General features: G+C 38.7%; 1 protein-coding gene across 1 annotated transcript; it reads right to left on the bottom strand.

Moving 5' to 3' along the window:
• Nucleotides 1-6,535: 6,535 nt before the first annotated feature.
• LOC104413854 (regulating synaptic membrane exocytosis protein 2-like) lies at nucleotides 6,536-11,349 on the bottom strand (the record flags this gene model as incomplete). Its single annotated transcript, XM_010024965.1, has 5 exons — nucleotides 6,536-7,460; nucleotides 7,900-8,039; nucleotides 8,942-9,043; nucleotides 9,740-9,852; nucleotides 11,208-11,349. Coding segments are annotated over 5 exons (716 nt in total), but the record flags the coding sequence as incomplete, so codon positions are not given.
• Between the last annotated feature and the right edge of the window lie 372 nt (nucleotides 11,350-11,721).

Raw genomic sequence — 11,721 nt, 5'->3', positions numbered from 1 at the left:
AAGGTCAGCCACAGAAGTCCTGAGGTTTACATAAAAGGATGGAGAAGCTTCAGTGGGTACATTTTTCCTTTCCCCACATTTTTGCCTTCACGATATTCAAATTCATTGTAATTTAGGTCTCAGGAGAGAGACTTCCCCAAACATTTTCTGGGAGCAGAAAATACTGAAGGGAATAAGCATGGTTATTCCTTTATGCCTTATCCAGAGGGTGGCATTGTTTCGGGAGCTACTTGCATGGACTACCTTGGAAACTGAACTGCCTTATGCCTCCTATGCAGTGGAACGTGCTCAAAACAACTAACCAGAGGATCCTAAATTAGAATTACCATGGAGAGCCTCCTGTCTCTTTCCATTGAGTGCAATTAAATAGGCTCTTAATTTTAGCCCTCTGAGTTTCACCTAAATTAGATGTCCAAATACAGCCTGAGTATCCATCTCGGGCAGTAAGTGTGGCTTGCTGAACTGCATTGACACGCAGCTGTCACAGTGGAGTTTGTTAATCAACACTGGTTAGGAAAGCAAAGCTGCTGATGGAGGGAGGGAGAAAACTATATGCCAGATTACTCTGAATCTGTTGCCTAAGGAATCAGTTCACATTTTAAGTATAAACCAGACACATGTTAGATGCGGAAAGGTCACAGGGAGGCAGCTTGGTCCTGCTCTCAGTTTACAGATCATTCTTAAAGAAAACAAGGAAGTAAAAACTATGCTTCAGCAGGTAACAAAAACAATTACTGTATAAAAATTAACATGCTTAGTTACCCAAGCATGTAACTAAAGGAAACTAGCCCTACAGCTGTAACAGATACTGTGATCTTTACTGATACTTCATCACGCTAACTAAAACCAAGAAATCTTGGGTTTGAAAAGAATGTTGTTAATGGCAATTCTTATGTTCATCTTTTTACCTTTTTCATCTTACTGAAACTTTCAGAGTTGAAAGCTTTGCCAACAAGGCGGGTTTTTTTTGGTTTAAGGTTCTTTAAGGTGCTATCAGGAACATGCCACCTCTGTATCTACACTCAACATTTCCTTGTGTAACACCTAGCTCATGTGTTTAGAAGACAGATTAAAGATGCCGTTGCTTTTTAGCTGATTTGATATCCTGGTTCCTTTCATATGACCCCAACACTTCTTGGCTCACTCTGAGATGTACTCTTCTTAGCTCTCACTTTTTTTTCAACGGCCGAAGTGCATCAGGATATATAAAAAATATCTTTTCTCCAACACTTGTATGTTTGCTAGTGAAGAATAAAGTTATCTATTGGTGAATTGCAATCTTACCCCAGGGTCGTTCCTAGGCAGCCAGAGCTGCTGGCGTCCAGGCAGTTGGGCTTGGTCAGCCAAAACACAGTGAAAGGCAATACTCAATTGTTCATGCATGCGGCTGTGTAAATTTGTGTACTGATGCCTCAGGCACGTGGCAGATGGTAGGTAAGGCTTCTGGAAGTATAAGTTAGCAGATCTGAGAATAAGCTTGTCTCGAGTTCAGACTTTGAAACAGAAAATCACAGCTTGAAAGTTGGTATGCAATCAGAATACAGACTGAGAAACTGTTACATAAGGAAAATTTTGGTGTCATTTCCAGTGTGTGGTAGACTGTAAGAAGGTACTTGAAATGTCCACAGGCGTCTTAACCAAATTGCTTCCCATGCAAGAGCATTCTCAGTGTGCTGGTGCCTGGGAGACGGTGCCTGGTATAAATGACTCTTCCTGATCTTCAGGGAGCCATCTGCCAGAATGCTGCATCTAAAGTGCTAATTAACCAGAAACAAAACAGGGGATCAATAAAATATCTGCCCATTGTTACTTTAATAATTTCACATTCCTACTTCATCCCTCACTCTTCCCTAAATCTTCTTTTTATTCTCATCAAGGGGATAATAATTTTGGCCCCTATTGGCATTCAAACTAGGTTGACATGCACTGGCAAGTGTAGTACTGGTCTTTTCTTCATGTGTCAAATGCACTATCTGCATAGCAGGACCTGCTGCTTGAGTTTTGGCCTAGTAAGGGTTGGTATTTTGTTTTGTTTTCATTTCAGTGAGTGGTGTTACCTTAATATAAATATAATCTTTAAAACACTGATCATTACCTTACCAAAACTGCAGCTAGACAGAAGGATTTTGACTAACAAACAACTCTTAAACTAGCCCTGCTACCAGTTTTCCAAAGAAATCTTACAATAGAATATCTCAAAATCTTAGAACAGAGTATCTCGAGAATATCATCTCATATGAAGCATTGACTTCAACTCCCTGCTCCTCACAGGGCTACATAAAACTAAACCATATGTCTAAGAGTATCATCCAGATGCTCCTTGAACTCTGAAAGTCTTGGTGCCATAACCACTTACCTGGGGAGCCTATTCTAGCGACCAGCCACCTTCTCAGTGAAGAACCTTTTCCTAATGCCAAATTTGAACTTCTCTCGATGCAGCTTTGTTCCATTTTCTCATGTCCTATCAATGGTCACCTGAGAGGAGATCAACACCTCCCCCTCTCTGCCCCCTCTTAAGAAAGTTGTAGACTGCAAAGAGGTCACCCCTCAGCCTTCTTTTCTCCAGTCTGAACAAGCTAAACAACCTCAGCTACTGCTTTTGAATTTTACCCTCTCAATTGTCTACCAATGCCAAACCTCCTCCCACCTCACTGAGGTGTCCTAAACCTCCATACCCATAAAGCTAATAGCATTGAGGCCCAGTGTCATTCACCCATTTCTGTCTTCATGCCAACGCTAGTTCAGCAATACCTACATTCTGGATGGCACTTAATAAACCATTCTTGGTTGCAGGAACAGTCACATAAGACAGGCTTTTATGACAAACTTTTCCTCAGTCGTGTGTCATGATCTTTCTGCAGATCTAGGATGCTCTTTTCTTTCTGTGTGACCTCATGTCAAATATATTTTGGGGCATTAATGCCCTATGGTTTAATTAGTATGGCTGCTTCTCTTTCTCCGTGGGGCTAGGCTGAGGAGTGACCTGACATGGCAGTGTCAGATCTGGGAAATTAATTCCCAGACATTTCCTCCTTCATCAGTCATCAGCTATCTGCTGCCCTCAGACCTGATAATTATACAGGCACTTCAGATAGGACTTACTAATGAAAGACCATGGAGTTTTTGTTCTTATTCTCCTGTTGCGGATGTGTCTGCTTCTCCTAAAGCTTAGCTGCTGTGAAGTTAGACATTAACCCCAAGGCAGTCATCGTTTTCTGCCTCTATAGTCAGCAGGGAGACAGAGAGAGAATCTGATCTTCCCAGAGTCATTCATTTCATTCTAAAAAAGACATCTAAAATAAGCAGGTATTAAGACAGTAATTCCAGAAGTTGGTTTATCTTTGGTATTAGGAGCCTAGAGCTTTATTTGTGCCAGCTAAAGCTAGCTCCTGTTAATCTGTCCTAAATGTGGGCTATTCTTGCCAGGAAAAATGTGCATCTTTCTGGCATATCTGCTTGCTCCTGGTAAAAGCTCACTGTAAATATTTATCAAGAAAGAGACAGAAAGGGTGGTCACAGTTGGGAGATTTTGAGACCTACATCTTTGGTGTCTGCTCTTTGCTGTTTTGGTGACAGGGAGGTGAGAATTGCAGAGACATATGAGCTAAAGAAACAAATACAAAGTGCTCTCGACTCCCCCACAGCATTACCTAACTTTGTGAGGAAGCTGTGAAATCTAATGCTTTGTTAACTTTTAAGTCACATGAAAGCATTAGTATTTAACCTTCTATATAAAAACACATTTTAATCAGTTTACACAGTTGTGAACAACTCTGATAGTAGCGGCAGGCTGCGAGAATGCAGAGGTGTGCTGGTTAGCACATGCTGGCCCCATACACTCACCATCATCATGGCAAGAGCATCTCACTACTTAAGCCTTGAAGACCTGCAGAAAAGGCACGGAAGAAGGAAAGCCCTACAATTAGGGTGACATAGCATTTTACCACAGACCATTGCCCAGTCTGCTGCATAGGATGCATGAGGCCCAGCAGCCACTGCTTCCAGCTGGGTACTCTGTCCTCATTTGTGTGTGACTCATAAAAAATGAATCTGCTAATATTAGGTGGTATCCATGGAATGGGGTGGAAGCTTACAAATTTATGTGCTGGATGTCTTAACTGGATGGCAGAGCCACTCCACACCAGCTGGTGGTAGCACTTTACACTCCCAGTACATTTAGTGTGCTGGTTATATCGAAGTTTGAGCATGTCCTCAAAGGCAGGGTTTGCAGCTTAGAGCCAGCTCCATCCCTGGGGCTGTGTGCCTGTTTCACCATGTGAAAAGAGCATGGCCAGAGTGCAGAGACCGATGCCTGGCTGGGGAACAGGCAGACCCAGCCTCCCACTGCTCCCTGGCCTCTGCACACAGGTGGTCCGAAACTGCTGGCAGTGAACATGTTGCCTTAAAAATGGCATTTATCTGCATCACTTACGAGAAGAGCTTCCTTGTTCATGTGTTGTTTGCTACGCTGCTGACCATCTGAGAGAGAAGCAACAAAGCACTGCACACAAGTCTGTAAAGAAAATGTTTTATTTAAAGTGTTAAATACCATCACCAGAATGAGTTTGATTTACATTAGTTGGTGTTCATTACAGGCCTAATCTGCTCCATTTTTTTCCCCCCCCAACTGTAATTCCTTTTAACTTTTTAAAACGTACTATGTACAAGACAGCAGTGATCACTGGAATAGTGCTATTTACATGACTAAACCATAAGTAGAGTTGCAGACATGTGAAAAGTAAAAAAAAATACATTAATTTTTTTAAAATAAATACTGCATAATGACAAGTATGTACAAACCTTCCATGCGTCATATCTTTGATTTTAAAATTTGAAATAATTTATAGAGGACTATGCATACAAGAATGCGTGAGCACATCTCACAGTATCAAGAAAATGGTTATGTATTTTTGTTTAATATCCTAAGGGATATTGCAGACTGCATGTTAGTAGTATTTATTTGCTGCTGGTAGACAGGTGTCTAAATTATTTCAATAAATATAATTTTACCAGTCTGTCCATTAACAATAATCCATTATACAAACTCTGAAGACAAGACACAATCTTGATTTATATGATATTGCACAAAGTAAAAGGCATTTTAAGTGATACTGTTATTACTTTTGCCCTTGTATGAGGCATGTACAATTTCTTAATGGGAAAATTCACTAGATTTTCAAATAAGTCAGAATAATTCTGTGTGGCCTTAGAGGTAAATGTAATGTATATTTCAAAAAATTATTGCAAAGTTTCAACATTAAACCTTAAACAGGTATTAAAGGCATACAAAGACCCAGAAAAAAAAAAAGGTATTTTGTTATTAAATGTTAGCCACTTACGTTCCCTTTAAATAATGTAATTTAATGAGAAGCTTGAACTTGCAGCACCACCCAACGGTAGTTACTGTCTGCTACAAAAACCAGGCTTTTGAAGATCCGTTGACTGCAGTGAGGGTTCTGGTAATAATGTCAAACACCTGTCAGAGTGGTACTGATAAGCTTTCTTTAAGGCTATTTTACGAAGCAAAGACTGATATTTTCCAGATTGATATTACCTAATTATGTCTTTTGCAACACAAATGTAGTGCATGAAAATTGAACTTTACAGCAGAACTGTACAAATTAGTAACCTTTGTTGCTTTTGCAATCACAAAAATGTAGCAATTAATTTGGTTTAGTGCAAATAAAAGTGTTTAAATTTATTTCCTAAATATCAGCCAGGTACTTCATTTTTCATCTTTCCAAAAACCTTCAAGAAATGATAGTTCAACCATTGAATGAAAGATGCTGGTGCTGAAAACAAATTTATCGAAGACATCATGAATGGCCACATGATTCCAGTATTTTGCTGTAGAATTCAATTTGAAGGTGAGAAAAAATGAAAGTAAGTTACCATGCACTGTACAATAAATTGCAAAAAGTTCAAATATCTTCTTTATCAAATACATGCTGAATTACATTAATGTACTCCCAAGCCATGTTGCAAAATCTCCTTTTCAACATGCTTGAAAAAAAATAAGTTCTTAAACAATATTTTTCTCAAGAAATGCAGAGCAATCTGCAACCCTGAACCAAATATGGGGCGTAAGAGACTAATAAGTCAAAAGGTAGGCATTTTAGAATATGATGATCATCCTGGGAGGCAGAGGGGAAAAAGAGCCAAAGGAAGAAGGGAGACTGAGAGGAGAGATAGAGAAAGAAGGAGGTAAAAGAAGTATACAATTTGCACATTATGTTGAACTTTACAAGGCTTGTACCTTTTACATTTAAATAAATTTAATATATTACACTTATTTCTTGTCACATAAACAGAATTTTAAATATTTGCTAGAAATTATTTTATTTTTAATATACGTCTGCAAAAATACAGACCATGACTGGTTTAAAGAATGATAAACGTGGTGTGTCTTTGTATCACCCTGTTGCATTCTCTTCCCTTTAAAACCATGCACTAATGAAATTTATTTTTAAAAATAATATAAATTGTTGAAAATGGCTGATTTTTTCTTTTTTTTTTTTTTTTTTTTTTTTTTTTTGCAAGTTGCAGCCCCAAGAAAATAATTTAAGTGTTCAGCTAAATCTGTGTCCATGCAAAAAAGTTTCTTTAATTTCATATAGTACGGTATATCCACAGAACTTTATTTTTTAGAGTCCATCATATCTGGGGTTTCACTGTATCTATAGCTGGAGGTATGAAGCCCGCCACTTTAAAGTGTTGAACCTTTTCAGTATGAAGAGTTTTCAGATCTCAAGCAACTGTTTCAAACAACAGTCGACTTCTCCAGCATCCTTACATTCTTCTTTTCCTCCAATGCCTGCTAATCCACTGACTTGTAACATGGCTTCATGGGAGGGTAACTCCATTTCTGTGGCATAACCAAGCTTTAGGAGGGGAGGGCAGATAAATAAAGAAATGGGAGCAACAAAACAGATATGCCATTGAAAGGACTTTTGTTGCATGAAACAGATTGATTCTTTTAGTTTAGTCCATGGCTTCGGATCGGACCAAAACTGAGTGTCCCTGAACTCCAAACCTATCAGTTCCTCATGACTTCTGTCCTTCACCTGAGGGCCTTCCATAGGGCACAATGTGTGCAACTTCCTTGAGAACACAGGATCGCGTTGCAGCCCTAGAAACAGGCTCAGAAGACACAACATAAAGCATGCAGTGTTACCAGGGTTTGCGACCTGTAATTTTATTGTTTTGTAACGCTGGTTGCTATGACAACAGTTTCACAGCTGCTATGAGCGAGCATACGAAGGTCCTGTTGAACTTTCAAGAGATGATTGGGAAGCTCTTCTAGTGAGAGGAGCTAAAGTTGGGTCTACTAGCGAAGAAGGAGGGAAGAGTTTGAACCACCCAATCACCATGTTGGACAGGTCCAGTTCATCTAAAAGTATCTGTGCCACTCCCATAAAGGACTTGTGATCCATACGTCCATAGTCTCCCCAAACAATTATCTGTTAGCAAAGGAAAGACAGAAAATAGAAAAAAATCAGCAAAAATTATGAGAACTTCAATCTGATTTATCAAATGTCTCTGCTTATTTAATTATAGTAAGGAATGACATATCTGACTTCTGACATAGTTTAGTTCTGTGTACACTAATCATGATGCAGCCGCGGAGATGACCTGGCAGTAACAGAGCAGTTACCCACGACACTAAAGAAAGTCCAGTGAGAGACAGAGCTCATCTGTATAGTAGAAGCATAATAATCTACAACTTTTGCTCAGCACTTTCTACTCTCATCAGCAATTATCACTCTATGATTTATCTGCTCAACAAGTATTTGAAAAGCAGAACTTGCCAAATGCAGCATGAAAGGAAGTTTGAAACTCATTCAGTGAAAACTGTGCAGGTGAAGTTTTCAGATTCAGAAGAATATTGATGAAAATTACCTGTAAAACTTTTCCTTGGGGACTTTCTTCAAATGATAGAAGCTGCTGATAAAGTGGTTCCAGCGTTTTTCTTGCTACCTTTGTTTTCTTTTTGGCTATGCAGACTCCATTTTCTAATAGATACACCTTTACATATGGTGCTTAGAAGAATGAAAAGAAGTAACAGCAATTAAAGAAGAAGTGGAGATTTTTTCATAACAGATGCACTGTTCTATCACCATATGATAAAATCTGCCTTTTACAGAATATGTAACTTATGCAAACAAATCTCCACACGCAATGTTAACACTTATCCACACGCAATGCATCCATGCATTTTCTTTTCTTTTCTCCCTGGTACAACTTTTTCTTTACGTCTTTTTATATCTCTCTTACCATAAAACAACTCAGATTCTGACCTGCAAAAAAAAATCATGTAGTCCTATATATAGTATCCCTATACTGTATACTATGCAAAATAGGCCTGTTAAGTAAATTAATGACTTGCATTGACTTTGGTGAGATTTGGATCAATGCTCCAAATTGTTAATAATTTAAAATTATCTACAAGGTGAAAATCAGTGAAGAAAAGACTCTGACACAATTTCTATTTTAGCAGAAGAGCTTGCTAAAAATATGATTATATTGTCCTTTTCACATAGTGTTATAGGACATCAGATTATAAAATAAGGAGTAAGTATCAAATACTGGTCTACTTTTCTAGTGGGTTCCTATTCCACAGCTCTTGTTGATTCCCTCTTCATTCCTAAGATTCTTATATTTCATCTTCATTACGTACCTTACTTTTTATGCCATAACCCGGGCTGCGTTTGCTATTACTAAAATACTTTTGTGTCTTCTGGTAGCCCAGATACCAGTGTGATTTTCATTCCCCTTGAAGTAGGGTTGATTTTTTTTTATGCCATTTCAATACATTACGAATTTCAGTATACGATACTGTAATCTGATAAGTGAATTTGCTAGGAGTTTACTTAAATTGAACAGTAAAGCCCAAGAAGTTGGGGCTTTGCTACATTATGCTGCTGAGACTTTTCTTCCTTACCTGGCAGTGTCTTTGAACCTGGTTTTACAACAAGGCCACGGGCTCGGATTATTTCTACTTCCAGTTGTCCTTTCTTGTCCATCATTCCCACCTGGATATCTCCTAGACAACAAAAAGAAATCTGGCATTGTAATTCAGAAATACATAAATAGATTAAAAACTATGTGAATTTATAGGATGAATACATAATAACTTGTATTGTCTGCATCCCACCAGGAAGTATGATCTGGATTTTAACACTACTAGATAATTTAATACTTATGATCTTCACTGCTATTTACATTAGTAAACAGTTAAAAAACCCTGCAATAACATCTTATCTCCCATTTCCCATGCCCCATCACTTCAAATTAAATTTTTTTGTCTTAATTTCAGATTGAAAAGGCAGCAAAGGAATTAGTACACAGCAGCTCTGTAAAAATGCTTGAAATCTCTTCACCGTGCCTCTAGTTTAAGACAAGGTATGAAAGGATAACTTGTGAATATAAAAGTGTGTGAGCACAATAACAACCAATACTGTACACCTAAATTTCCCTTTTTATTCAATACTACATTTTAAAGATGGAAAACTGAAGAGAGAAAAGACTGAACTTGTCAAAGCCCCTTTCTACTTTTGAGTGCCTTAATGAGCACCCGCAACTATGGTCAGCTTGACTGAGATTGTATTTTTGGTCTTAACTGAGTTGTTCAAAACCACATGGGAGATTCGTATTTAAAGACTTCAAATCTAGATAACCTCTACGTTCTAATTACCAGACCCAGTGAGTTATATCATACCTATAGGACATAAATGCTTACCCATTGATGGTGTTGCCAAAGTCTGTCGTCCCACAAGCTGGGCAGGACCAAGTCCATCCAGAAAATCACTGAACTGGCTGTCTGCAGCCAACCTCACACCGGGGAAGATCAAACTAAAAAAAAGAAAAAAAGAAAAAAAATACACTTGTATTTGTCCTTTTTTGTTTTCTAGATGTTTTGCACTTAGTGTTTTTGGTTTTGGTACTACTGCTCACAAGAAACTTATTCACATTGACAAGATTACAATTACTGTAATTTTCAGAATTTCACATTGTTCAACAAGCAGCAATTCCACCTCCAGCATAAACAATCAGGTGAAGGAAGCACTAATCCTCACTATATCTAATTTCCACATTAATATTTTTCCCTCCTGGTCTCTTTTTCCAATATATTACAGACCATTATTAATTATTGTAGTATTCATATGAGACCAGTTCAGTAAGATACTAATACATACCCTTGCCAGTAATTTAGTTACATGAAGGTAATATTGCTCATGTTTCTCAGTCAACGTGAACTCAATGGCTGAATGTCAAACGTATCCAGCAAAATTATTACATTAGACTGAATACTGGTCATTATTTTTTAAAATCACCTTTTAAAATCATCATTCATTATAAACATCTTGTTAAAAATGTCTTTGGAAATGACATCCATTCAATAATGGAACTGAAATCCATTGTGGCAAATTACCAAAGTAACTTAAAATTCAAATTCTTGCCATAAATTATCTGTGATGCATTACAAGGCAATGAGAACTAATGAGATTTGTAATGACCAACCATAAATAGATGACCATCTCAAATGCATACAATGCATAAAATTGGATGTATAAGACATACATAGATCATCTAGTGTAAGTGGTGGTAGTTGGTGTACCATCCAGTACAGTTGTATCATCCAGTGCTGTGAATATCACTAATAGATCTATCCACAGTAAGATTTTTTGAGGCAATGTCTTGGACATACCACTCAGAAGTCTTTAACTTGGGCTTTTATGAAAAGCATGATACATGACAGCCTCATACTTCTGTCCAGATCATTTCTTCAGGATTAATTAGTAGAATCTTTGAAAAACTGCTGAGCCCAGTGAATGACACCTGGAAATGCTTTGGAAATGCTTTGCTCTGCAAAGCAGACATATGCAAGGAGTTTTAAGAAGATGACCTGTCTTTTTCTGCTTTTACCCGGTGCACTGCACCTGCTTCCCCTCCTGCCCACCACAGGCTGATGGTCTGACCCACCACATGTCTTTCTCATGGCACAGCAGAAATGATCCTCATCCTTCCTTCACCAACCAGGGGAAACTCTTTTGGTCACAGGGGAAGAATTAGGCCTGGTCCATCAATGACACTAGCTTATGAAGGGAATTCTGACTGAACAGGACCTACAGGTCTCACTGAACTTTCGTCTAACTACCAGTTTCATGGAGAAATGTCAGGTAACCACAGTTATAACTGCTGCTTACTTTCCCTCAGAGCTGTAACTGTTCATGCTCCCATCCGTTGACTCCCGGCTGGCCTGACGGGTCATCCAGTTCCTCATCTCCACAGCCAGCCCTGTCTCGGTGCTCCTCTGGACAGTGCTCCGCAGCTTCTTGCCCCCTGCTTCTGTAGAGACAAAAGAGAAGCCCCCATCGCACCATGCTGTCACAGCTGGACAGCCCTGCGGAGCACCACTGCAGGCAGCACACCACCACTCCATGTGTCAGAAACACTCGAAGCCAGAAATTAATGACCTGTACCAGAACTTCCATTTTAAAATTACAATTTTTTTAATAATAGGCAAGCAGCATCGTAAATCTCTTTTTCAGGACCTTAGTTCTGTCACTACCTGTGTCCCAAGGGCAGACAGCATACACACAACAGAAGTCTGCCCACAGAGGTAACCAGATTTACACTATCCATAGTCTAGCGTGTTTATAATGTTTTCTCGGGATGAATACATCCCTCTTAGGAATTCAATTAAAGTGTCACCATTAT

Source organism: Nestor notabilis, unplaced genomic scaffold (genome assembly GCF_000696875.1).
Source record: "Nestor notabilis isolate BGI_N333 unplaced genomic scaffold, ASM69687v1 scaffold14992, whole genome shotgun sequence".
NCBI classification, from domain to species: Eukaryota; Metazoa; Chordata; class Aves; order Psittaciformes; family Psittacidae; genus Nestor; species Nestor notabilis.
The sequence above is the reverse complement of the archived record's forward strand: the minus strand, read 5'-3'. Positions and strand labels throughout refer to the sequence as shown.